Below are 26805 nucleotides of genomic sequence, written 5' to 3'. Positions count from 1 at the left end.
CCGGTGTTACATTTTGGAGAGGGTTTTCCCTGTCCCTGGCTCTTTTGCCTTTGACTTATACCTGACTTCTGCCATTGCTATTACATAGTAGAAGAAATTGGGACCAATCTGGAAGAAAAGTGGACTCCGAATGATGTATCATCCATAACAGAAGTAGAAAAGTGTTTGTAATCATTTAAAGCATTTTACCTCCTTGCATTTCTCTTCCGTGGCATTGCAAATGTGCCTCACCCTTGGGTCATACGGTTTGTCAAGGGAAAGCTTTAAATACGGCAGAATGCACCGAGTGTCATGTTGGTAAAGTAACAACTCTCTGGGCAATAAAAGTGTCAAAGAAAACATCTGTTTTCATGAACTTCCCCTAGGACAGTCTGTATAGCACAATATAAAACCCAGACACATTAATGGGATTAACTTTTATGCAGAAATAATGCTGAAGCGTACGATTATGGATTATGGTCGCAGTAAGTGTATTAAATAAGCTCCATTCTTGCCTTCCTGAACTTTGATTTACAAAACATAAGTAGTTTAAATTCTGCAAAACACCACTCAAGCCCACTCTGTTTTGTAAATACTACGTTTTTTGCCTAATTGTATTATTAACATGAAATCACCAGATGCAACTGGATGCTAATAAAAACTAATCTCTCTCGGAAGGAATGAATTTCTAAGCTCGATTTTATGAATTCTAAGGGAAGACCAATGAACTGAGAAGTTCTTTATGCAAACTAAATGTCCTGATGTTATAGCTGTTTCCAAGAATGACTCGGGAGTCTTGATACTGGTATATTTCTTACCTATATTTTTGCTTTTAGTGGCGTTTTATCTTCCATGGAGACTTGCGATTTAGCTTTTGTAGCTGTGCTGTTTATCGCATCCATCTTTTAAAAAGATAAACAACCAAAAGATCAAAAGCCATTTCAGTTCATGTTTTCTTACTTGCCTGTTACAGCCAGACTGCATCTGTCGGGAGCCCTGGGAGTCCCAGCTACGGATCCCACTAGTTTATTGTCCTCTTTTCCCACTTTGAGCAGTGCGAGGCGTAGCACTGTGCAGGCTGTTGACATGCTTGCGGACTGTCTTTTTAAGCTAAGGAAGGATCCGAGCCCTCCACTTTCTGGCCTCGGATTGCCTAATATGGTAAGGTATGTCCTCGGGCTGCACTGTTTTGCTGAGATACCAGGGAAAGTTGACTAAGAAAATGGAACAAAATAGGTGAACTTCTTGCTAGCTGATAAGAAAGGAAAAACATTTAATCTAGATAGCATTATAGGATCCTGCTCATCGTCAGCCTTACTGATAGCATTATAGGATCCTGCTCATCGTCCGCCTTACTGCTCCTAGCCCTGGGTCCCATTTGGGGAATAAGGATGCAGGAATTTTGCCCTGGTTTTACCCTTGACTATTTACTTATAGCATAGATGCAGTGTGACGTGGGAGGGAAGCCATCTGGCCCACATCCAAGGTAATGTAGGTGGTAGCTGTGCGTCACTTGCAGGGCTATAGTTAAATGATAGAGAACTTAATTATGTGGAAAGCAAGGCTGTGAGAGATTGGGTCTGTTTAGTCCTGTTTATAAACAAAATGCTCTAATGGATGGTGTGTGCTGCAGCGAGAGGAGATCTTTAATATGAGTGCAGCTAGCAATATCAAGATGGGTTTAAAATAGCAGAAAATTGCTGCAAGAGCATGAGTTAGTGTTTTGCTGTAGAGCTTTAAGTGTGGCGAAGAACATTTGTATTGTATTTGGAGTACCCTGGCTTCCTTGGGAGGTAGAGGGGGAAGACTATAGAACTTCAGATTCATTCTGCAAATATTTCTACAAAAAATTCTTCACCTCTGCACAGACGATTTGCCTCATGAGTTCTCCAGCCCAATATGCCTCTGTTGTTTTTACTTAACCTTAATGTTTTGAGAAGGTTATTGGGCTTGCTGTCTGCCATCCCTGTCGGTACGGCATTTAAATCATCAGCATGGCTGTCCAGTTCCTATTTACAGCTCTGGGAAAACACATTGTTTGTGCTTAAAGCCAAGCAGGCCAAGTCGGCTACGTAGACTACAGGGTTACAGCTAAGTACGTTCAGGTTAATTCCTGCAATTCACCGAGCTGCTGAATTAGGAAGGTGTAATGTGAAGCAGTGGCCACGATGGAGCTGAGTAACACAAAACCAGCTAATAGCCGATTCACGGGTCCTGGTAAGACGAAGCAAAATAGCAAGTCCTCCAGGAATGGTTTACAAGGTCATAGAGCCATAACTATTTAAGGTAACTTCATGCTTTAACTTCTTCTTTAGGAAATTACTCTCTCAATTTCTATGTAGTCCAAGGTGACAAATCTCTCTCAGTTGTCAGCAAGTGATTTCTCCTGAAGTTATGGAGCTGAGCTTAGCAATGAATTGGATACCACCACCCCGAATGCCTTGGCTTTTGCTGGCATTGCTGGGAGGCCTGTGCAGTTAGTTCAAATTATCCCACTCCAGCCCAGGCTCCTGTTCCGTCGCCGACATGGGATTGATCTCACTGGTGTCCAGGGATCCTTTTTCTTCCCAGAAGGAACCAGGAGCAGTGTGATGACACAGTGCATGGGGTGGCAGCAGGATCAGCAGCTTGTGGATGCCTCTCTCCACCTCCAGTTCCACGTGAATTTGGTGCAGCCCCTCCAGGAGACAGGACTGGTTGCACTCAGTGAGGTTATTAGCCTGCCTCCGCTGGGTGAGGAGCGGTGTAATTCCCTGGAACGTATCCCAAAGCCGAGCTAAACCCAACTCTTGTTTTATGGCTAGTTGTGTTCTTACACTTTTTGACTTTAAAAGTTCCCAGCATATGTTTGTGCTGATACACGTCATGGAGCATCATGCTAATTTTTGTTTGAAACTGTCAAACTCTATCTCATCATGACACGCTCAAAATTATGGAAGGGAAAAACATCTCCAACCGCTTAACTACTTGTAGCAGGCTCTCTGCCCCCCGGGAGCTGATGATCACATTTCATTGTCAGTCATCCAGCAGGCCACAGCACGGGCGTCTCTCCTGATGTAGCTGAAAACATTCTTCAGAAAAATCCAACCTGCAGGACTGAAGTTGTCCCATGCAGCAGCAGATGTCGGGATAGCCCTGTTGTGATCGTTTGTCTGCCTTACAGAAAGGGTGAACTGTGCATGGACGGTAGGAAATGGCTTCAGCAGATGCAACACGAATGTGTTGCACCTGGTGCTTCCTTTCTAGCCCTTCTCACCAGTCTGCTGGCCAAAGCTTCCTTGTGGCCATGTGGCAAAGTCCCTGCGAGGTTAATGGTCTTGCAAGGACCATGCGGGATGATGTAGCCTCATGTTTAAGTAGTAAATGATTTGTCTCCCAGATCTGTCCAGAAGGAGTGAAAAGCTGAAGCTGTATTGCCAGATGGCTAAAAAGGAATGAAGAATAATCTACATTTGTTTGGAAAACTGAAGTCAAATTCTCTGGCAATAAAATATCCTTTGGAAACTACCACTGTAGGAAAAATTGTGTGTTCCAGTGACTCAAGCGTGGTGATGCTGTTTGTCACCCTTGTCTTTAAAAGGTCACTTTTTGTTCTGAGTTTATATCCTCCTACATGCTTTTGTTCAGAAAGAAGCCTCATATTTGGAAAGTCATTGTTTGGGGGTTTGTGTTGTTTGTTTTTTTTATAATTTAGACATGTAGTATCACTACCAGAAGTAACATGGTTTGGCAGGAGCTGCTTCATTATTTGGTATGTCAAGATGTAGAATCCTAAGCTGTAAAACTCCTTCCTGGCAGGGATTTGCAACCAGCTTTGGTTTTTCACGCCTCAGTATGTTTTCTTTACTCATTATAGTAGGTACCCAGTACAGAGCTAGTGCTGGGCACAGCTTTGTAATGGGCTTTTTTTTTTCATTGCTCCTCGATTGCATCCTTGGGAGCGAACGTAACCTTCTGCACCACAATCTGCTGCTGCTGTTGAAAGAAGGCCAGAAATAGGCTTGAAACATAGTTAGATAGCAATGTGTTGAAGTTATACATTTGTTTGGCCAGCAGCACTAGGATATTGCATTGTGTCAGCCAGTTGCTTCCACAGACAGGCGAACGCAAAGGTTTTACAGCCCTGGAGTGGCTGGGGAGGGTGGGAAGTATGCAAAATCTGATGAATTTCGATAAAGAGCAAAATGGATCTGTTAGTGCCTGAGCGCTCCGAGATTTTTATTTCTCTTGTCATATTTTGGAAAGTCCCGTGGCTGGAAATGGCTGTGTTTACATCTGGTTCTCATATTCCTCTTCACTTTCTTCGTTTCCCTGACACCGCCTGTTAATGTTTGCGAGTTTCTGCCGCATTCCTCCTCTGGAATTCGACATCTTTGTGCTTCCTCCCTCCTTTGTTAGAAAGCTGAATCAGGGAAGAGGTAACTCACCAATAAACACTTGCAACCGTTGAGCAACTTTTACTGGAAAATGTACTGTTCTAACACTACTTCATTCTTAATGGTAGTCAGTGGAGGAAAACTTCATTTTTGGCATGAGCAGGGCTCCAAACTGGACTTCAGAGTGGACAATGGAAAGAAAACATCTCTCCAGATGTTATCGTGCTGCTTTTTTGGAACAAAAGCATAATATTGACATTGGGAAAGAAGCCTGACTCTGAAAAGACAGAAGCAGCTTTTGGATGAACATGAAGCACATTATCTGCAGATCTCAGTCCTCCCCCTGGCGTGCAGTCATAGCGAGGGTTGTGGCATACGAGGACGGAGCCTTGGGGTTGCACCAGGCCTCTGGGTTCATAGCTGGTCACACTTACAGCCTCAAATGGCACGAAATCTGGTTATTGATTCCATTGTCATCCATTTCTCCAACATCTTAGCATCATCCCTTGCAGAGCTGTGGTTAACGTAATGAAATCCTTCTCCCTCTTCTGCAAACTCTTCATTAAATTCAGCTTGCAGCTTCTGAAGTCAGGGAAGTCCCCGGAGCTGTTGGTGTACATCCCTCTTCTTGTCCTCTTCCAAGCGCTGGGTTTGAGTGTTCACCTTGTTCATTCTTCCAAAATCTCAATTCTCCTCCACAGAACTGCTCAAATGCTCTCTCTTGCATGCATAATTTGGCACTTATAGGTGCTAAAATGAAGTTTCTCTGCTGAGAATGGTGTGGATTTTTTTTTAACTCTTTTAATCACTGCATTTTTTTTTTCCATATTTGTAAGAAAACAAAAAGTCTGAAGTTTTATATTTAAACCTATATTTTCAGCCCGCACTAAAATTATCTGCTTCTGCTCCTTCATGGTAACCCAGGTAAGCCTATTAGGTACAGCTCCCAGCCTTTTTGTGATAAATTTAGTGAGGGGAATAAAAAGTGGGGGAAAGTATGATGCTGTGCGTGCAATTATAGAATGTCAGCTGATGTGTACGTTCAGGAGGGGAGGAAGATCCTTCCCCCCTGCCTCCTATCCCTGAGACATAATGCCAGATCTGCTCCTGGGAATCCTAGGCAGTGCGCTGCAGATGAAAGCCTGCTCCCTTGTACAGTTTGTATTCCATTTATGGCAAACTGCTGCAGTGCCTTTACATCACGTTTACAACACAGCTCGTTGCCTGACCAATAATTTCTTTGCTACAGTCCTTCAGCCTTCTGTTGCCGAACAGAACCGTCGCTGCCTTTTTCAGTTCTAAGCAAACCCTGCGAAGCTATAATTGAACCCGTTAAAGCTTGCATATAATTTCGCCGTGATTTATTTACGGCATTTTAAAGTGGTTTTTATAGAGCATGTATTTTCCATCAAGTTTTCGTTATCCAAAATAATAGTGGGCTGGGGATTACGGTGCATACAGCTGCTACAGCTTTGACCCTGAGCTGTCCCGCATCACAGCAGTGCTCGTCAGCCCTCTGGGTTCTTACAGTATCTGCAAACTGGGTTGCAGTTCGCAGATAATGGAGAGTTGGCTGTACGAGGAGCAACATTTAGTATCACAACCTCTAAGGCAGGCTTCTCAGCACATCTCCTCGAATAGATAACAGTGCTGCTAATTTCAAACCAGCTCATTATGCACTGAAATGAGCAGCTCCGCGACAGAACCAGCACAATTTCTTTTGCACAAAGGCGACGGGCGCGATGAATAAAGATGTGAGAGCAGCAGGAACGAGGCTCAGCCTTTTCTGTGCAGGTTAATTCCATTCCAAAAATTCTGGTCGAGCTCTTGAGACTATTTAACCACAAGATCCCCTGCAGAGGAAGAGGTGACTGGTGTCCCCGTACCCGGGGTGTGGTGAGCACCAGTACTGTAACCTTTCATCCAGCTCTGGCACCCTGGATGCTAAAACGGGATCCCTGACTTGTCAGATCAAAGCTCGGGTTGATCACGGGCTTTTCCTTTGCAGGTAACGGTGCTCACCTCCAAGCATTTGGATGTAGTAGAAGGATAGTGCAAGGCATGCAGGACATTCTTCCAGGGGAAAAAAAGTAATTGTAACGTTTAGTGTGTGGAAAGACATTATTTAGGGCTTAAATAATCAGAAATGTAGGACATCCTGGGATGGATGGAATCCCAGGATTTGTTAAGCTGTGCCCACAGTGTAAGCGCTCCTTAGATTTGTTGTTTTGGGAGGTGCTCTACACTACGGATTTCAGTTTTGCATTCCAATCCAGTAACATAAAAGCAATTGGATATCAAATTTTGAGTCTGTTCTCTGTGGCTCGCATCAATAGTTCAATAGCTAATGGATATTTCGTGTTTAAGCTGATTTTCTCTGCTTTTTTTACAGACTACTTTAGACCCAGAACAATGACTTTATGGGCATGTAGCGCCAGGATAGTTTATTTCACTCAGTCCCTCCAGAGAGGTGTCATAATAAATGTGGCTTTAGAATGGATTTAAGGATTGCATAAAATAAGAAATGTAGATTTCAGTATTTCCCTGGACTTGGACATGACTAAACATACAAACAGCGTGCTCTGCTCCTGCAGGAGCAGAATCCAGAAGCGAGGGTTGGGAAGATTTGTAATTGAATAACAAAGAACCGAAGTCCCCAGGAGGTGCCAGCAGTGTCGGGCTCAGCGCAGCCTGACTTTAGCAGGGAATTCCTCTGCTCAAAGAAAAGTGAGCGAGATCATCCTCAAGGGCTGCGTTTGTGACTCCCAGCTGTGCCAATTTACCGATCCCTAGCGCTGAGGCCAGCCACCAAGGCAGGCTCACCCACGTTGCTGAACCATCGTCCTCTCCAAATCGCTCCAAAACCCTGCCAGGAGGTACGTGGTGTGGAGAGCAGCGTGGTGCAGCGTGGCCCCAGGGATGTCCTCAGCTCACCCCCTCCGTCAGCTGAGCCCTGGGTAGCTGGGGAGGGAGATGTGCTCTTCCATACGTGCCTGCTCGGGGGAGATAGGGAGGTTTGGCTGCAAATGAAAGAAAAGGCAACTGAATGAGAAGTCATTCGGTGGCGTACAGGAGAGCGTCGTGAAACCTGATGTGGAAAATGACAGCTAGGACTTTGAGGAGATAGGCTTGGGATAATTTGTTCCAAAAATACCGACCGCTCTCCCTCATCCTTCAAGTTTTATTAGAATTCTTGTCTCCCGAGAGGGCTTCTGTTTTCCTTCTCCCCTGCGCTCCCGGAGAACTTGCCGTGGGCTCGCATCACCTGGGAGCATCGTTCTGCAGCGCTGGCTGTAAATCCTAGCTTTCTTTCCCATTTCTGTCTGCTGCAGGTTGGAAAGTTACCGTGCTGCTTCAATTGGCATTATCAGGGTAATATTCTGTAGGTGAAGGTTTTCAACACAGATTAAAAGGATATTTGATTTTTTCCCCTCAAATACGTGGCTCAGAGCTTCATCCTCTTTCTGGTATGTCGTCTCCTCACATATGGGTTTCCCTCTTTGTTTACAAAAAAAATGTTCTGCTTGGGTGCAAACACAAGTGTCCTGACCGAAGGAAGGGCGAGGATGGCTACCTCGAAGGACAAATGTCTGAAAAGCACTCATAATCGCCATTGCTCAGAGCAGAGATTTGTGCTGCTTTACCCCAAGTTGAGACAAAACTCGAGAGCGATGTTGCCCACAAACACAGTTCAGCCTGAAGTTAGGGCGGGCGCAAAGTCTCGTGCTGGGGTTTGGGTGAATATTGCTCATTATTATTCCTGGGAGCTGCAGAAAGACTCCGGCGCAGAATAAGCAGCGCCGCATCTCCAGCCCAGCGCAGGCTGGTGTTGCATACTGAGGAACATCCTGACAGGAGCCCTCAGATCTGAGCCGTGACCTTGAATCTCCGAGCCGTGGGGATGTGAGGACACGCGAGCTGCGAAGGAAGATCGGGTTGCAGACTTGCACAGGGGAAAACTTGAAAGGGAGAAACCCCGAAATTGGGCACCTTTGTTGAAACAGCGCTGAAACCCGCCGTGTTTTGCCGTATTGCATCTCATTTGCTGCCTTCCTCCTGCCTAACCAGGATGCAATTTCTCATGCTCGCCCTCCTCTTTAAAACGAGCTCTTGTCCACCAAGATGCATTTTGTCAATCTGTGAGGCATCTGCACTGGATGACTAATTAACGTTTAATTAGGAGGGAAGAGAAAGCTCGCTTTTTGTTTTGGCGTGAGGCTCAAGCTGTGAGCTCTGCACGTCAGCGTTGATTTTTGGAGCTTTCCTGCCCCTCGGCACGAACGTGGCTCCGGAGGGCTGCGGCACTGGGTCACGTAGGGCTGGAGGGGAGGCAAAAAGGGGCGAGCTGGACTTGTTCAGCTCCACCTCGGTGACTAAGCTGGGCTCTGGCAGCCTTGTGATCGTGATTGAGACACGGCTGTGCTGCTCGCCCCACAGGTTAGCCCAGTTTCAATTCCTCGTACTGTTTTGAAACCCCAGAAACCGAGAGCGGCGCGAAAGGACAGGCCGCGTGCGCGAGGGCTATAAATGTGCACTCAGTGCCCGAGTTTACCTCCTTGCTGCTGCTCCGAGAGCTGCAGGCTGGGGGTGATGAGCGCAACAGATGGAGGCTGGAGAGATCAAGGTCCTGCCCCAGACTCCTTGAGCAGCGGGGTGCCTGTCGCTGCCTTCTCCTGCGTCTGGACTTCATTTCCATACCTTCCAAAGGGAATGCAGAAATATTTCCAGGGAGAATTCGACCCCTTCCAAACTTTTTTCCTTCCTGCAGCCAGTGAATAATGAATCCCCTCCTTTCTCATGCTGAGGTATCAAGCAGAAACCTGACCTCGAAGTGGCTTTCCCCGAGACCAGCGGTCCCACAGCCGCATTTCCTTCTCTGCAGCCACGCAGCGATGCTGCAGGGCTTCTCCCGGGCAGTGCTGGCTGCAGGAGGCATTCACACAGCTGGGCCAAGCACCGTGCCCTGGCTGTGGGTGTCAGTGAAATCACACGATCACCGTGCAAAAACAGGGCGCTGCTTCCAACCAACAGATCCGTGACTGTAGTAATATTTGCTAAGGAGTTCCATGTAGCTGTTCTTTTGTACTTACTATGAAATATTTTGTGATTAAAGCGACCTGTGGAGCCGGAGCAGAATGTGGCCTGCAGGTGGGTTAACTCCGGGCACGCTGTTTGGGCAGGGGCTGGTTTGGGTGGCTGGAAGCACGTCCAGGTCACACCAAACCCTGCTGCCTGGCACCGCTTCATCAGCACTGCCCGAGCAGGGCTAGTTCGGGTACTGAGCTCACCCCTTCAGGTACTGGGGCTGACACCTTCCCAGCGAAGAAACCCAGAGGCTTTTGCAACCTTACACTTGCTGCGCTCCACTCTTGTCTTTAGCGTCTGGGAGCTATTAAATCAGCTCACTGCTGCGTGGCTGGGGGCACGTTTCCCATGCGTTTTTCCACCAAACTCGCCGCGTGCTTCGCTGGGACCCCAAGAGCCTCCCGCTCGCCTTTCCTGCAGGCAGCCTTGCCTCTGGAGACGCTGCTAACGTCTGGTGGCTGCCCAGGGAGGCAGCGTTACAGCAGAGCTCGCTGGAGGTTTGCTGAGGGAGAGGTGCCTGCCCTCCCCACCCCTCCTCTCCTCCAAGCTCCTCTCCCCTCCTCCTCGATCCCAGAAGCTGGGCTGAGCGCGTCCATTACGCAGGCGAAGTGTCGCCTTCTCGCAGCTCCAAACAGGCTGCTGAGCAAACAACAAAAATCCTGTTGTGCTGCATGAATGTGTACTCCCTTTAATGGTATGAACTGCTCCGTGTCCTTTGAAATATCTCCCTTTGTCACAGCCACAACATGCGTGCTGGGGCTGGCGGCTGGAATTTCAGCTTTGCAAAGTGCAGCCGCTTCGCCTCCGACCCCCAGCTCTCAGCCTGCCGGGCCTTGCGAGCTTAGAAGTTTTTTTTTTACTTTTTGTCCTGTTTCTCTTCTTCTTTTTTTTTTTTTTTTCCTTTTTTCCCTACAAGTGGCAGCCCAAATCCCAAGCTGAAAGTGAATCGCTGCTGCTGGCCGCCCTCCAGCATTCCTGGCTGCGCGAGTAAGGATCTGGAATGTCAGAGGCAGCGGGGAGGGAAGGGAGAAGCGTGCGCGTGGGTAAAGGCGCCCGGGAGGAGGAGGAGGACGGAACAAAACACAACTTCATCTGGACTGCCCCTTTCCAAACCAGTGTTTGTTCCTGATTTATGCTTTCGCGTTTCACTTAAAGCATGCAGCTCTGCGCGGTTACGGCAGAGAGCTCGCAGCAGCGCTCGGGAGTGAAACAGGTTTTTGTTGTGTTTTTTTTTTTTTCTTTTTCTTTTTTTTCGCAAAAGCTTCGTGTCTCTAGATAAACTCAGCCTTTTCTCTGGCTCTTCCTCTTGAGGCGGGAGATTTTTCCTCCTCCCGTTTTGGGGGGGGGGGGGAGAGCCTCCTGGTCGTGCGGCACGGACGCGAGGAAATGCCCTTTTGTGGAGATCGCGGGACGGGGCCCGGACGGTGAGGGTGGCACGGCGCCGGATCGCACCGCGTCCCTGACACTGCCTCTTCTGCCTGGACAAGAGACGTTGCGGAGCCTCAGCTCTCTCTGCAGCAGATTAATGCCTAAAATTATACACCCTAAACAGCGGGGTTTAATTACCAGAGCTGTGAATAGTTTAATTAGTTTGTTCTGACCTTGGAAGAAGGATCTGCCCAGCGCTGTAGAGCGACAGGAAGGCAAGACTTTTACTCCTTCTCAAAGCTACCCAGCCTGCGAGGCCATGTCGTCCCTGTACACCAGGAGTAAGGAATATACTCGAAGCAGGAAGGCTCAGTCAGATTCGCCCCCATCCTCTCCTTCCCCGATTGCAAAGACACTCAGAGTAAGCAGCCTTTTCCTTTCTGTATTGCAGGGAGACCCGCTCGGTGAGCGGAGGCGGTGGTGGTGGTTTGTTGTCTTGCCCTTGCAGACCTGTGTCTGGGGTTTGTTTGGGAAAGAGGATCGTTTAAATGAAACTTGGGAAGGTGCCTCTGGTAGCAACAGGTTTTAAGAAAGCTGCAAATTCCTGGAGCCCTCGTGCTGCGATGGTTTGCGCTGCTGGCTGCGGGGGGCTGTGTGATGGCAGCTGCCCCCCTGCCCTGCTCACCGTGGGCAGAGACATCCCTCTCCAGCAGCCTGGTGCTACAAGAAAGCATCTCGGATGAAAACGAGGCACAACCTGAGCAGCTTGTTAAGCTGCGCTCTTCCCATCAGTGCTTTTGATATTGCTGGCACAACGGGGTTTGCTCTCTGGTGGGGTTTTAAGCCTCGGGGCTGCTGTGAACCGTGGCATCGTTTAAGAATTTCCACAACACAAAAAGAAAACCACCTGTTACGGACGGGCTGGCAGGCTGAGAGAGTTGTCTCGTCCTCCCTGAACTGGGGTGGTGTCCTGATCTAAGGAGGTGTTTGAGAGTGGGAACACCTTGTGACAGCGTTGGTGTTAGCTCTCGGGCAGCTCCCAGTCCCGCTGGTTGTAGGGCAGCCTCTTTGCAGTCAAGCAGTGTTATCGTGCCAGCGTCAAAGCCTGGAGGAATTAGTTTGAAAAAAGGCAGACTAATTTTAGATGCAAGCATTAAATGAAGCCGAGCGCTGCTGTTTGCTCACATCAGATACACGGGGTCTGCTCCTTCGTAGCGACAGGTCTGGGTCTGGGAAAGGCACAGCCCTAAATCTGCAGAGGGGGTCAGCCCGCTGCCGTGGCCGTAGTGGAAGCTGCAGCCTCGGCACCTTCCCTGCTGCCAGGAGAAGAGCTCGGTGCTTCAGTCCTGCATTCAGCTGGGGCAGCTCTGGGGAGCTGGAGGTGCTCCCTGCCCGTCCCCTCCTCTCGGCTGGGCTCCTGCACGAGCTCACCCAGCTGTGCTCTCCCCAGTGAACTGACCCAGCATCGCTAAGCAGCTTCACAGGAGGTGGGAAACAGGTTCCTAGTCACGGCATACAACTGAGAAACGTTTCAATTTCTCTCAGAAACCAAGTGTGTGTTGTTTTTTTTTTTTAAATCAGCCCTGTTCTGCGTACACACTGACTCATTTTCCCCTCCTGATCCAGCACATAAACGTGACAAACATCTCACACGAGCTCTGACTGCCGTATTCGCTTGCATGGCGCGGGCCTGATGGCGTTGATGCAAGTAGTGACGGGCTCTGGGGGGCTACAGGGTCGAGCTGTGGGAGTTCCCAGGTACCCGGTGGGAAAGGGAGAGCCTGGCGAAGAGTTTTCCTTGGCCCCTTGTGATTCTGGTGGGCAAGGAAGCCTTGCTTGTTCTTGCAGTGTTAATGGTGCTGGACGTAGCACCGGAGCATCGTTGTTGGAGAAGCCGTGCCGCAGGCAGGTTGGCTGACGGGTGGCTGTAGGAACCTGTCCCGGTGTGTCAGGGCTGGGGAAATGCCGATGCCTTGGAAGGGTTTAGCTCAAACCAAAGCAAAGGGTTAACTCGGGCAGTGTGATCCCCAAGACGATGTAATTCTGCCACGAGCAAGAACAAGAACTAAGTGCATTTTCCTATGGATTTGCCCCATGATTGTGCGTGTCCCCCTTTCACCCCCGTGCCCAGAAGGCTGGCAGCCCTCACTAAAACAGGCAGGAGTGTGAGATCTCGGAGCTTTTTAGATTTCCATCCAGCTGAGACCGATACCCACAGACCTGTGGTGCTCAACATCCGAGCAGGGGTGCAGGAACAGAGGAGCAGGCAGCGGCTGCGCCCGTGGGACAGACATGGAAACCTCGCAGAGAACCAGGCAGCCCAGAGGACGTCTTATTAAGGCAAAGAGCTGCGTGCAGATGGCATTTGCAGAGCGCTTTCCTATGGCATGCCCCGCTGCTCTTTGCAGCATTCCTACTTAGGTGTTAGGATAAAGTTGCTGGGCTTCTTCTCCCACCTTTCACTGATGGCATCTCCACGACTGCACAGCCGAGGAGGGTGAGCGCCTTGCAGGGAGCCGCTGCACATCACACAAGGGCGATATTCTCAAACACGGCAGGGCACCAGCAAAAGGCACACCGAGGAAATTCTGCAGCGTGCCCTGGGGCAAGGTCAGCACCATCTTGTTGTCCTCGAACCTCGTCAAGCTACGGTACCTCATTTCTGTGTCGAGATGGCACAGCCTGCAATTACAGTGACCGTGTAATTACATCCTGTCAGGTCACCCTGGGTGTGTTTTACCAGGTGAAAGGGAGGAACGCTTTTTGTTTATTTATCTTTTAAAGACCTTGTTTATGCTGGGCCAGTTGTTTTTTTTGTAGGAAGTGCCCTGTAGTTGTGTTTCAGTTCGCCTCTCTGTGCCTTGACACTCCACAACCCTTGTGTTTCCCCAGGTGCTACAGGTTAGGAAGATGAAAGCTGGAGGAGATGCACGCTCGATGCACGCTCCCAGCTCACGGCACAGATTTTAAGGGCAACTTCTCAGCCGTTCCCTGCCTCCCTTCCTTTGGAGGAGTGCTCCCTGTCCTGTCATCCCAAGCTGCCAGCCCCCTGCATGTGCTGGGCTGCACCTTGGCTGTCATCACTTGATGCTTGCCACTCGCTCCTCGAGAGGCTGCAGAGTCAGCGTTGGTCCTGGCCATGCCTGAAGGTTCAGTAGAAGGCTTTCCCCGTCTGCTGCTGGGTTGCTCCCTCATTAAGCCACCTTCCCTGCTTGTTCCTTGAGCTTTGCAGCAGCATTTTTGGCAGCAGGCTCTCAGCAATCAAATGTTAAGGGTGCTCCATCGTCCGTACCCATTGATTTTGTCCTGCCTTTCCTTGGAGGGGCTGCAGGAGCCGTGCTCAGTGGGATCTGGGATGCAGGAGCACCTCGAACGGGCCGTATGTTTTCACCAAGTCACTTGAGAGTAATACTCAAAGCAACTTTCCAAACCGCCATGTGTTAGCTGGCCTCCAGATCCAGCCCGCGGTCGTTCTGCTGCCATGGCAATCGCTGCTCGGATGCTTCCCACCCGGGTGTGATTTTGATGTGGACACATGTCCAGAATCCAAAGCAAATCTTCAAGGAAGAAAAGCGAACGCACAAAAGCATTGGCCATTTGAGCTGCAGATGCTTGGTGTGCAAATAAAACCAGCATGTTTTGGGTATTAACACATAAATAATGGCAGAAAATCTTAGAGGTCTGGTAACGCGGCCAAACCAGACGGCTTTTAATCACGGAGCGATGTCCAGGAGCGTTGAGGCGCTGGTAGAAATGCCTGCTCAGATTACAGCCTTCGCAGAGCTCTGAATAAGTGTGTCTGACGGTCAGTTTTCGCTCTGTTGAGTGGTTTTGCAACACGTTTGGTCTTGTTTCAGATGTTAATGGTAACAGGTTTATTCTCACGTTACTTAGACCTGTGTGAATCACTTGGCTTGCTGCGCTGCTGCTGCAGCCGCGTTAGAACATAAAGGGTGTGCTGGAAACATTGCTCCAGGAAACCTTATCTTCTTGGCTTGCCAGCTGGTGGCTTGGACTCGTGCTGGTTGTGATAAAAACGATGCTACAGAACTTGAAATCAGGTCAAGGAAGTTGTCTCAGGACTTTTTCTTTCTAATGTCGGGGTTGCTGACTGGCCGCACAGTGTCTGAAGAAGCTGCTGCATCCTCTCCGTTAGCCAGCAAAAAAGTGGGATGCTGGAGCTCAAACTTCAACGCAATTAACTTCAGGCCGTGTTCCTCCTCACCCTGACTTGTTCCCTGGTCTGATCGGTGGTTATTCCTCAAGCATCGTATTCCTTAGATGGGTATCTTTAAGAAATCATTCCGGGTTCTGTTTGTTCTGTATTTTGTTGTTTTCCTCTGTAAATGGCCATATCTGGCAGCGTATCAGGAACGTCTGGCCATCCCCTGGGCACCCCCGGTTCGCTGTTCTCTGCTGTGACTCAGTGGCCAGACAGCTCTCTGCTGTCCCTGGCCGCATCCCTGGGTATAAATAAAATGGGCCAGGGCACGTGCTGTGACCCGCGGAGCAAGAGGCTCACCCAGATGGTGTCCCTGTGGCTGAACTTTCCTCTTCAACCCCCCTCGCTTCCCAGGGACAGAGCCGGCAGCCTGTTAACTACCGAGTGGTCTGAACACTCACGGACCTCTGCTTGTTCCTGTGCCCCAGCCCTGCTGCGTTTTCTAGGGTGGGCAAAACCCTGCTGTTATCAAAATAACATTTTCTGCTCCTTTTCTCCTGTGCAGTGCTGTGCTGCTCCTGCGGAGGATCCTCACGGAGCGCTAGGGCTGGGCCTGCGGGACGCGGTTTCACACGCAGTGTTGAGGTCCCCCTGGGACCTGGCTTGTGTCGTGGTCTGGCTGTTTTAGGCGTGCTGGTGACTGGTCTCCAAGAAAGCAGCACGGGGACCACGTTTCAACCTTCCCACTGCTGCCCAAACAACTCCAGGTGCCTGGAGAGGGCGGCTGGGCTCCGAAGGGAGCCGCTCGCAGCCCCACGCCATCGCTCAGCACCTCCGAGGGACGGAGCAGGGAATGAGCCTGCGATACCCGAGGGGTGAGGAGGAGGAGGAGATGTGTGACGTGGCTCAGCCCGTGGTCCAGCCACCCGACCGGGCACGCTGGCAGAGCCGGGACAGGGAGGTGCCATGGGGTGGGACCGGGCGGCCAAGGGAAGCGATGGGAGAGCGGGTGGAAACCGTGGGCAGGAAACCACTTCAAACCGAACTGGAAACCAGCGGTTACTGCAGTTGCAGGAACCTATTATAGCTGTGTTTGCCATGAAGGGACTACAAACCCAGAGAAAACAGGGCTAGGAGAGACAGAGCTCGGCCCCATCACATCCCCAGGGCACCAGCAGCGTACCTGTGCCCTTCCAGGCAGCTTTGTGCCGTGTGCTCGCAGATTTCCACCGCACCGGAGTCGCAACTGGTGGTCAGATAAAAACACTGGGGAGCTGTTAGCATTTTGGTTTGCTTTTTGTAGGGTTTCTGTTGGTTGATTGGTTGCTTGGTTGTTGTTTTTTTTTTTTTTTCCAAGGAGTTTTTTGGGTTTGGTTTTGTTTTGTTTTTTTCCAAGGAGTTGTTTGTGTGTGTTTTTGTTTTGTTTTTTTAACGACCCCAAATTGCTGAGGTTACTCCTGCAGTTCAATAGAAACAAAATCTTCGGAGCAGACGTCCCCAACCAGATTTGGGTTCAGATCCCTGCCTGGCAGCTGGTCTGGAGCTATTTTAGCCTGAAACAAATGAGGAGGGAGAGAGAGACAGCACAAAGAGCCTTAACTCCGACAGCCCAGGGTGCTCAGCGTGGCACAGACGGATCAGCACACCCGCAGCAGCCCCGATGGCTTTTCCATGCGAGAGCTCCCTGCAGCTGGAGCGGTGTCACGGGAATGCTATGTGGCTGCAGGACGGAGGTGTTCAGCAGGCTTCGTCGGCGCACGCTTCGTGCCAAGACGTCGGCAGGTTGGTTTGAGGCAGCTGGATCCTGGCTGCTCCCCTAATTGGTATTTAAACGCCCGATGATAACACCTGGGAGCGTCCCAGGGGAGCGTTTGCAGGGGCAAGGCAGAAGCTGTTGCCTGCAGCCCTGTGGCAGTCTCAGACCGAAGAAATTTGGGAGCAGCGATCTTCTTTCTCCCCGTGGGTCACTTGGCCGTTCAGCTTTTGTTGCCTCATGTCTGGAGAGCTTTGTCTAAGCTCGCGTTGCTTTGCAAAATGAAATTTTTCACCAATAAAATTTGATCCCTTAGAAAAAGAAGGAAAAATAAGAGCAGCGAGCCCAGGTTTCTGAATTGTGGCCTTCCCGAAATTAAAATACAATCCAGCCTGACGTTTTACATGGAGAGCTTTATCCCCCAGAGACCCTGGTAATAAACTGCAGCTGCTGCAGAGCCAGCGGGCCACGTGAGGGAGGCGCGGGGAACTGAGGCACGGGGCTGGCAAGCGCACAAAGGTTGCAAGGCTGCAAAACGTTTCGATGTGTTTGGGGTTGCGGGAGATGCGGTTGTCAGTCCGCCGCAGCCGTGTGTATTTGTTTCTGATTAAACGCGCGTTGTCCGTGCTGTGAACGATGCGATCCGTCTCAGCCCGCTGCCAAAGCCACTATTTCATCTCGGAGGATCTTCTAATATCATGCTTCGGTAATGGCAGCTTTTATTAAGCAAAGCCTATTGATTTATAGTTTGTGAAAACGTACTTTGCGTCGGGCTTTGGGGAGCTGGAGGTTAGCTGGAGGTGGTTTGGCTACGCTGGATTATTAATCACATCGATGGGATTTTGTAATCCTTGCGTTTGCACAAACGTGAGCGTTAGCGGGAAGGGAGCAGGAGCCATCAGCTCAGCCGTAGCTAGCAGGAAGCTGGAGCAAAGCACAGCTCTCAGGTCAGCAGAGCAGCTTTCCAAGGGAGGCAATGACCTCAAAAAAAAAAAAAAAGGAACAAAAGCAGCGTTCAAAACAGATCTTGTAACCATTCTGCACCCAGTGGAAAACTTTCCGAGCTCATTGCCCTGCCAGTACCCAGCTGGACGGGCGCATCGAGGGGAGCCCCGCTGCGAGCTGCACCCGGCCGAGATGGGGCTGGGGTCTGCACGTGAAGCCAGCAGCCACCCTCGTCGCCTTTCCTCCTTCCAGCTCAGCTTTTGCATGGCTCCAGGGAGATTTGGGAGCTGCAGCAGCAGCACGGGGCACTGGAGACGTTGTCCGTGCAGCCGCCGTGCCAAGTGCCCGCAGCAGCACAGCCACGGCACCGCAGGAACCCGGCGGCTGCTCGGCACCCAGCTTCCTGCAGCATCCCTGGTGGCTTCGCGTCCAAGAGGGAACGAAGCGGCCCCACAAGCAGCTGGCTTTGTTTCGTATTTATTTTCTAAAACAAACAGGGGGACAGTTGCCAACGCAAGAACAAAATTGGAGAGGTTCATAAAACTTCCTCTCCTGATTAAGAAGGGGGAGGAGAGCAGGGCTGGGGCTGCGCTCTGGGATCTCGTTAAATGGTGGCTCGTTGGCAGGGGTGTTGGTGGGGATCTCGGAAGCAAAACACCCCAAACTAAACTCCTTGAGAACTATCTTAAAATAGAGCAGATTTTCCTAAGGTTGGCCAATTGGAGATAAAGAAGCATAAAATGTTCCCAAAGCATCTATTTTCCTTTTTTTTTTTTTTGGAAGAAATGTAAATAGTAGGCTAATAGTAGGCTTTCTCTCCCTTTGCTGGGTCCGATCCTAGCCACAGAGGAATGCGATTGGAAGCAATTAGGCCAATTTCTGACTTGGCAAGAGAAGTGGCTGATCCCCCTCTTGGCGCTGCCTTTCAGGGTTTCATTTTATCTAAACCTTCCACGAGGAACTTGGTTTTAATTATACTTTCCTGAACTTCCAACAGCTGTAAAAGCTTCTGAGCTTCGAAGGGAAGGCTCCTGCCTTCCACAGTCCGAGCATGTTTCTAAAATCCAGTCCCGGGGGTGCTCCTGGTGCTTTGCAGCATCGCAAGGGGTCCGGAGGAGTAAAGCCACTGCCGGTGCCTGGCTTTGCCTCATCCCCGGAGTGGCCAGCATGAGAACAGGGGGCAGGAGAAAGGTGTGCAGGGGAAGTCAGCCTGGTATGATGCTGTTTGTCCTTGTTCTCAGGTCCTATCTCACATATCCCATGTTTTGCCAGCCCAGCTTGGCCAAGTCAGCTCTGACCCTGTCTGGGAGGCTTGCAGAAATAACCAACCCCCTTTGCTGCCCTCTGCCACCCCCTAGGCTGCCTGAATGGCCGCGAGGAAAGAAGAGGAGACCTGGCAGGTGAAGGGCAAGTTTGGGGGAGACGTAGGACACCCAGCCTCCCTCCACGAGAGGTCCAGGAGCGAGGGGTCACCGGAAACGAGAGGCATGCCCACGAGCTTTCTGTGCTTTTAAATTACCCCTTAAATTACGCTTCCGCGTTTAGGGCTCGGTGCTCTCAGCAGGGCGCCGGGGCCTGGGCTCGGTGCTGGCTGCCGGGAGGGGAAGGCGTGCTGCTTTCCAAACCAGGGCAGCCGCTTCTGGCTCCTCGCCGCTCCCTGGGGTCCTCCTCCCCCCCACCCCCTGAAACGCTGTGACCCTGTTTAGGTTGTGAGAAGGAGGATTTCACAACCCCATGCTTCCGTGGCTGCCGTTTCTAGTCAAACTCCTGGTCCCGAGGGAAATAAAGCAGTCCGGGCAACGCTGAGAGCACAGTTCCAGATTTGCCAGGAAAAAAAGAAAGCAAACAAAGAGCGCTGCGTTCCTAGGGGTGGTGCAGCCGTCTCTCAGCATCCCGTCCTTAACCTGAGCAGGTTGTGCGGTGTTCAGTCAAGAGTAATCAGGAGGAGAAAGCCCTGTCTTGCAGCGTGTCAGTGCACGTTTGTCCTTTGGTGGTCTTAGCTCCAGTTTCCCTGTGTTTACCCCAACTTCTATTTCAAGAAATGTTGCAGGGAGAGCTTTGCCCTTCACCTTCTGACTTTGACCTCAGAGTTTGAAGCTCTGGGACAGGATCTCCGAGCAGACACGTCCTTCTTCACTGCTCACATACACCACACGGTGAGAGAGCTGATGCTGCAGAAGTTGAAGTGGCATGTTTAGTGGTTTTAAAGAAGAGGCAGTCAGTGGAGGAGCAGTGACGACCGTGCAGGTGCAGCTGGAAGCACAGCAAAGGTTTCCAAGGGCTCTGTGGCCAGCAGCAGGGCAGAACGGGGCTGGAAGGAAGCTGCTTTCTGTTGGAAACGTCGCCGATGTGATGTCCCAGTGGCCTCTGAGAACGTTTGTCTGTGTGTGAGCAAATAACAGGGATGTCTCAGCTAAGCACGTACTCCAGTGTTTGCATGCAGAGCTCACGGTTCCCCTGCCAGGTACCTCTCCAGCAGCACAAGCGCGTCCCAAGTGCACAAGATTTCGGTCATCATTTTGTTTGACTCATTTCCTCAGGCTTCAAAGCCTGTCTTTGTGCTCAGAACTGCTGCTTTTCATGTCACCCTTTTTACTTGGAGCCTTTTCTGTAGCTGAAAAGTGGAACTTTTTTTTTTTTTTTTTCTCATTCAGGCTTTTTTTTTTCCCTCTTCTATCATAATTTAAAAAAAAATGAATAGGATAAGCTCCTACTTTCGATGCCAGCGCTGGCCTCCATGCAAAACTCAAGAAAATATTGAGCGAGAAACTGATTTAAAATAAAATAAATATCCCTTCCTTCCCTGAAGGTAACAGCAAGCAGAGGAATAATCTGCTGATGAAAACTGCTTTGCACCTTCCATTAGAGCAGGGCTATTTCCAGCAGCGGCTATAATGTCTTGTTCCCAGACCCGGGCTTCATCCAGTTCCTCTCAGCTTAATCATCCTTGTCACAAAAATACCACTTAACTGAAACAACATGGTGAGAGGCACCCGAAAATTGAAGGGTGAGGGAAGGACGCGGGCTTTTCCCAAGCACTGTGACTGCAAACATTTCCCATAACTCGGCACCGTGCGATGCCTGCGTCCCTTTGGGATGCCGCGGTGCAGGGCGGCACCTTCGGCAGCTGCGAGGGCAAAGCGGAGCAGACCCTGCAGAAAGACGAAAAATCCAGCTTTGGGCTCAAGAAGCCCCCAGGGTGCCCAGTGCTGGGATGGAGAGTGTAGGAGGGAAGCCGCGATGCGCTCGTCCTGGCATTGGCAGGAGCGGGGCCCGCAGGTCCCCTGGTCCTAACTGGTGTCTCCCTCCCCGTGGAGAGACAGGGACAGTTGCAACCTGAAATAATTCTTCCCAGTTCACAGGGAGGTTTTCCAATCCAATAAACTAGGCCCTGCTTTGTTATTTTTTTCCTTTGGTATTTAAAATGATTCCTGTCTTACCCCACCCCTCCTTAGCAGAAGCACACCCCTGCTGTCTCTGCCTCTGGAGATTATTTGTTTCTTTGAGGAAAAAAAAAAAAAAGACAAAAATGACGTTTTCCTCCTGCTGGAAGTGCACAGACTTGCTTGGGAACCTGCTCAGGTTTGGCTTTTCTTGCTCAGTTTTCGCATCGCCTTGCCCTGCCACGCGTGGACTTCCCCAGCTCTGTTCAAATCCATTAGCAGGTGTGTTTGTTGAAATAAATGCAAGCTTGATATTAAGTGGATTACTTGTCGAGCCGTTTGTCACTGTAAGGGGAGTTGTCACTGAAAGAGATTAGCAGAAAGTGCACAAATAACTTCCAGCAAGAGGCTTGTTAATCACTTCCCAATTCCCCCTCCCACCGAACTGCGGAGCCCAGGTCACCGGGCCAAAATTTCAGGCGAGCTGCCAGGCCTCAGGCTGGGGCAACCAATGCCTTAACGAGGCAAGTGTGAGGAGCTCTGCTGCCAAAAGACCCCAGAGACCTCAGCCAACGCATTTGTGGCTGAAAACGGGGAATCTTTTTAGCAACACCCAGCGCAAGAGGTTGGTCGTGCGGTGACTGCTGCTCGGCGTGTGGAGGCTCTGAGCCTTTGGGAGCAGGGCTGGTTGTGTCTGGGTTTTGGTGGACATCCCTGGGACAGCAGCAGGCAGGAGCATCGCCTGTGTCTACAAAGAAAACTTGTGCTGTCCTGCATGGAGAGGGGTTAGAGCCAGTGAAGGAGCCCGGGGCTGGGCCCACTGTCATGGCTCCGGGCCTGTGCCAGCACCTGGATCGGCTGCAACAGCTCTAGGGAGGGTGTGCTAATTAACAGCGGGCTTTGCTCGTCCCTGTTGAGCTTCGGGTTTAGCAGCTTCAGCTTGAAATGTGCTTGAATGAGGCGTTGAACGTGTTGGGCTGCTTTGGTTCGAGGCCTTTGTGTCACCACGTTCCTGCATCCTGACAAGTCCTGAGGACGGGGCTGAGGGGCCTGAGGCCTGGTGCACCCCTGGGACAGGCCGAGAGAGCTGGGGCTGCTCAGCCGGGAGGAAAGGCTGAGGGGAGACCCGTCCGTGGGGATAAATGGCTGAGGGGAGGTGTCGGCAGGATGGAGCCGGGCTCTGCGGTTGTGCCCAGCGACAGGACGAGAGGCAGCGGGCACAGACTGAAGCCCAGGAGGTTCCGGCTCAATATGAGGGGCTCCTCCGTGCTGTGAGGTGACAGTCCTGGCCCCTCTCCTCCGTTGCAATGTCCTTCTTCTTGTGTTCACTTCTTAAAAAGGCTGTAGGGAAATAGCTGGTAGCACTGGCAGGTGGTTTGTGCTCGCTTGCAGAAACAGCATTGCTAATAACACTGGTAGCGGGACGTCGGGCTCAATTTCCAGTTCAAGAGACTGAAAAAGTGTCAGACTGCACCTCGGGTTTGAGTAAACATCTGCCAGATGGAGAAACTTGCAGGAAGGAAGCGCTAGATCAGGGTGGTGCATCCTGCGGGACACCTGTGCTATTGCTGCTTGGCTTTGGCATTTGGAGGAGAAAGCTGTCCAGTCCAGAAAACCCCATTAAAAACTGCGGTTTACCACAACCAGGCCCTGTAGCATGTTACAGTGCCAAGCAAAACTCTTCTGTAACCTCCCCCGTGCATTAGTTGGCCCAGGTCAGTTTTGGTGTATGAGCAACGACGGAGCTGAGAGCTGCACCGCGGCCACTGGGACGTCGATGGGGAAAGCAGAACCTGAGGCACACTACAAGCAGTGTGACGAATATTTTGGCTGCTGAGGGCTCTGATCCCTTCCTCGGGCAGCTCTGCTGTGTTCCCCTCGCTGTCGTGAAGCTCTCCTTTGTAGGGGAGGTGTCTGCCCATGGAGAGAAAAACGGTTTGTGGTTTTTAGACATCCAACGTGAATGCGCCGAGAGCTCAGTGCTTCTGGTCCATAAATCACTCTCACCCGCATCGTGCATAGGACAGCGGTCAAAATCGAGAAGAATAATTTGATTCAAAAAGGAAACAATAGATTAGTTTTGGTCCAAGGAATGGATTTCAATTCCGTAAACTAGGATTTGAAGTTCAAGGTTCAGTAGTTTTTAGGTTAAGGAAAGGAATTAAATCTGAAGTACTTCAGAGCAGCAGAAGCAATTGAAATTCAGGCAGGAATTGGTGAATCGCGGTTTGGGCGTGGGAGGTAGCGCTGTGTAGCTTGTTGTGAGCTTGCTGCTTGTGTCAGAGGTAGGAAACTGCTGCTACGTGGCAGCTCTGCGATTCTTGAATTGAACTGTCAATTCTTCTGGTTATTAATTCAATTTTTCTTTCTTTTTCTCCCCTTCTCCTTTCAGCATGAAAGACTTTCCAGGTAAGAGTTTTGTTTCTTGGATTTTTTTTTCTGTTTAATATTTATCAGTGACACTTTTTTCTATGGCTTCAGGGCTTCCCAGCACTTCAAACCAATAGCATAAGCTGAAGCTGCTTCTGGCCGTTTGGTACTTACCGTAGCAGAACTGTTGGGCCAGCTTGCTCCCAGCCTTCGCTCCCCAAATTACTTACCAGATACAAAGAGACACAAACTCTCTGTGCCCCGTTAGCAATGGAGTCCATTCCCACCATGCAGATGGGAGATGCACGGGAAGTTACTGCCCTGTTGGGGTTGGGGCTGATACCCACTGGACTTTTCCCAGTTATTTCGGTGCTGCTGCTCCCTGCCCTCGGGCGCTGCGCTGCAGCAGGAGCGTGCTCAGCAGTCCCAGCGCCTGTGCACAGCCTCGAGCACCAGCCTGGCAGGCTCAGACAGGCAGTCCCGACACGGTCCCTGCTCCATGGTGCTAGATCCTCTTTGCATTTTAGGTTGGAAGCAGCTACAAACCCTACTCCTGCCAGTGACTCCTCCTCCTACAGCGATCGTGCCTCCAGCCGCTCCAGTGCCTACACCCGGAGGGAGAACCGGTTAGCTGCCCTCAGCAGCAGAGCAGAAGAGGAGAGTAACAGGGACTATAAAAAGGTAGGATTTTCAGGTGGATTATTGTCAATGCATGCACCTTAGAAGCTGCCTGCTGCTGCAGAAACCTGCACTGAGAGTCATTGGCACGAAAGAGCAAAATAATTTCTTTTTGTTTTCTGTTTCCATTGCCTTTGGAAATGACTGTAGCCTCTTTCAAATGCCACAGCTCTTCAGAGGGTCAAAAAAGGACAAGGGGTGAAAGGACACCATGCAAAGTCAGATATCTGGGAAGGAAGAGTGAGGAATGAGGCTGGAGAAATGTTGGGAGGGATGTGTGAAGGAGCAAGAAAAGATGTTGCCGAGCACTGCCAGCATGACCCAAGTATACATACCCAACAGAATTATTTTTTGCTGCTCTAACACTCCAGATTATTTTTTTTCTGAAACTTTCAACATAATCCTTGAAAGCTAATAGTATGGAGCAATGCAAACCCCGCAGCTGCCTCTGCTCAGTGCTGGGACTCGTGGAGTGGCGTGGCAGAGCTGGGTCTGTGCACTGGCCGAAGAGCAGCCTGGTTGATTGAAATATTTGGTTCATATTTCAGTTATATGAAAGTGCCCTGTCTGAAAATCAAAAGCTGAAGTCAAAACTGCAAGAAGCCCAGCTTGAGTTGGCCGACATCAAATCGAAGTTGGAAAAAGCAGCCCAGGTAAGGCAGAAACCAACTCCTAGACTAGAGAAACCGAGCACTGGCCCGTGACAAGCCACCACGTGTTTCATTGCGGGGAGGGATTTGTTTAGCTCGTGGGAGGGAGGGTGCTACAGAGAACTTGTATATTTTACAGAAATAAGACTGGTGTGAGTGATTCTCTAAGGACTGCTTCTTTGGGCAAGTGCTTCTGTAGGCTATCTAGGCCTTTGTACAGCATCCTATGAAATCCTCTCAGTTTTAATAGCTTTCTATTTTTAATTTACATAGCAGAAACAGGAGAAAACTTCTGACCGGTCTAGCATGCTGGAGATGGAGAAAAGGGTATGTGTCTGCTTTCTTCTGAGTCACAATCCTTGCCTTGAATTCCTCTGCAAGGCATAGCAATTTCTTGAAGGAAAGTGTTAATTAAAAGATAAGTTATATTTTTGCCTTGCAGAGCAGTTCATAGTGATAATCGTGTTCTGACCTTTTCAATGCCTGCGACTTCCCTGCTCTCTTTGCAGATCAGCCACGTTCTGGTCTCATTCCTTTGTTACAGGAAGCTACAGACCAACAAGTAGTGTGGCATGGTCCTATGGGGCTGTTGGTCCATTATGCTTTAAAATATTATTGTTCCTTGTAAATAAAGTTACAGGGCAGAGAGGGGAGCAAAGCACAACACCAGCTGGGTGTCTGTCTGACGATTACACTTGAAATCTGACTGTCTGAATGCTCCTTCCTCCTAACTGAGCAGTCAGCTTTATTGCAGCAAGCTAAGCTGACCTTGCAGCGTGTGGCTGTCTCTGCCCTAAATGACCTTCAGCCAGGTCAGAAGGGACTCAGGGAGGTCTGTAGTCCACACACCAGGCGCAGGCAGTGCTGAATTTGAACTGCCTTCCTCGGGGCTTTGTCCTGTCATTTTATGGAGATTTGTAAGTGTTGAGGCTCCACAGCTGTGGCCCCTTGTTCTGGTGCTTAAATATCCTCAGAGTTAACTTTTTATCTTGTATCCTGTCAGAACCTCCCCTGCTTCAGCTGATGGCCATTATCTCACATTCTCCCACCACATACCTCAATGGTTAATTAAAGTTAGAGCCAGCCATCACTGCCATCTGAACTGGCAGCTGGGGGAAGTTGTGACATGGGTGGAGCTTTGCTTTTGTTAAAAAAAAAAACAAAAACAAATGTGGCAGTGAGAGCATTGCCCTCAGCAGGACATCTCCAAGCAGAGGGAGCTCACCCCCACATCCTATCTCCCACCTGTATAGGGTGCTTCCAAGATGGGGCAGCGTTCTGCATTATTTGTGTTGCATTAGGATCACAGCAGGCACAAACGCAGGTTTCTGATGGAGAGAAAAGAGCATTGCTCAGGGAGGATGGCATTAAGTGCTTCAGGACAGCTTCTGCGTTTTGTGTACCCGTGTACTGGTTGGTTCCCAAAATCTGCTGCAGCAGTCAGTCAGTTTTGCAGCTCTAAATTCCTAAATTTATCTGGGAGAAGCAGGATTTCCAGACACCTTTCCCTGGTCGCTGTTTGGTATTTGATGGGCTCTGCGGGTTTTGTCATCATCTCCTTTGCAGCAGGGGACCTGGGGGTACGGTTACCTGCACGGCTTCACCTGCACAGCTCAAAATCACATTTCATCAGAAAGGCCTGAAAGCTGGGGTCACTAAATGTAGTGGGATAGCTTCATTGAAGAGAGCTCAGGGCTGAGAGGTCTGAAAAATGGGCCGCAGCACGGATCCCCTGCTGGTTCACCAGCTGCCGTGTCCCATCTGATCAGGCCGGTAACCTGCACATTGCTCTGAGATGCTTTTCAGTGACTGCTCATACATACGACTCTTACTTTTCTTTAAAAGAAAACGTGCTGTAAGTTTTTCCTCTAAATCCACGTGACAATCTTTGTTACGAATCTTTGTGAACAGGAGAAGCGAGCCCTGGAGCGGAAACTCTCTGAAATGGAGGAGGAGATGAAGGTAGGAAATAATCTATTCACTCTATTCTATTTTTTTATGCTTTGTGTTAATGTCTTTGGGGATTGTCACCCAGGAATAGGATATTAAAAGTATA

At 50.1% G+C, this 26805-nt stretch overlaps 1 protein-coding gene across 10 annotated transcripts in view; it reads left to right on the top strand.

Annotated features, from left to right (window-relative positions):
* Window positions 1–26805, top strand: part of PPP1R12B (protein phosphatase 1 regulatory subunit 12B) — a 112656-nt gene that overhangs the window by 73931 nt on the left and 11920 nt on the right. For 9 of the 10 annotated variants that reach the window (XM_084497639.1, XM_084497641.1, XM_084497646.1 and 6 more), the window contains 5 exons: window positions 23444–23460; window positions 23949–24102; window positions 24648–24752; window positions 25023–25076; window positions 26661–26711. In XM_084497639.1, the coding sequence (XP_084353765.1) occupies window positions 23444–23460; window positions 23949–24102; window positions 24648–24752; window positions 25023–25076; window positions 26661–26711 (381 nt within the window). Of the gene's footprint in view, window positions 1–10556; window positions 11230–23443; window positions 23461–23948; window positions 24103–24647; window positions 24753–25022; window positions 25077–26660; window positions 26712–26805 lie in introns of those variants that run through there. The other variant, XM_084497640.1, reaches the window with a different exon arrangement.

The sequence above is a fragment of the Aythya ferina genome (genome assembly GCF_964211825.1).
Source record: "Aythya ferina genome assembly, chromosome: 25".
NCBI lineage: Eukaryota > Metazoa > Chordata > Aves > Anseriformes > Anatidae > Aythya > Aythya ferina.
Note: the sequence above shows the minus strand (reverse complement) of the source record. Positions and strands in the feature narration are given on the sequence as shown.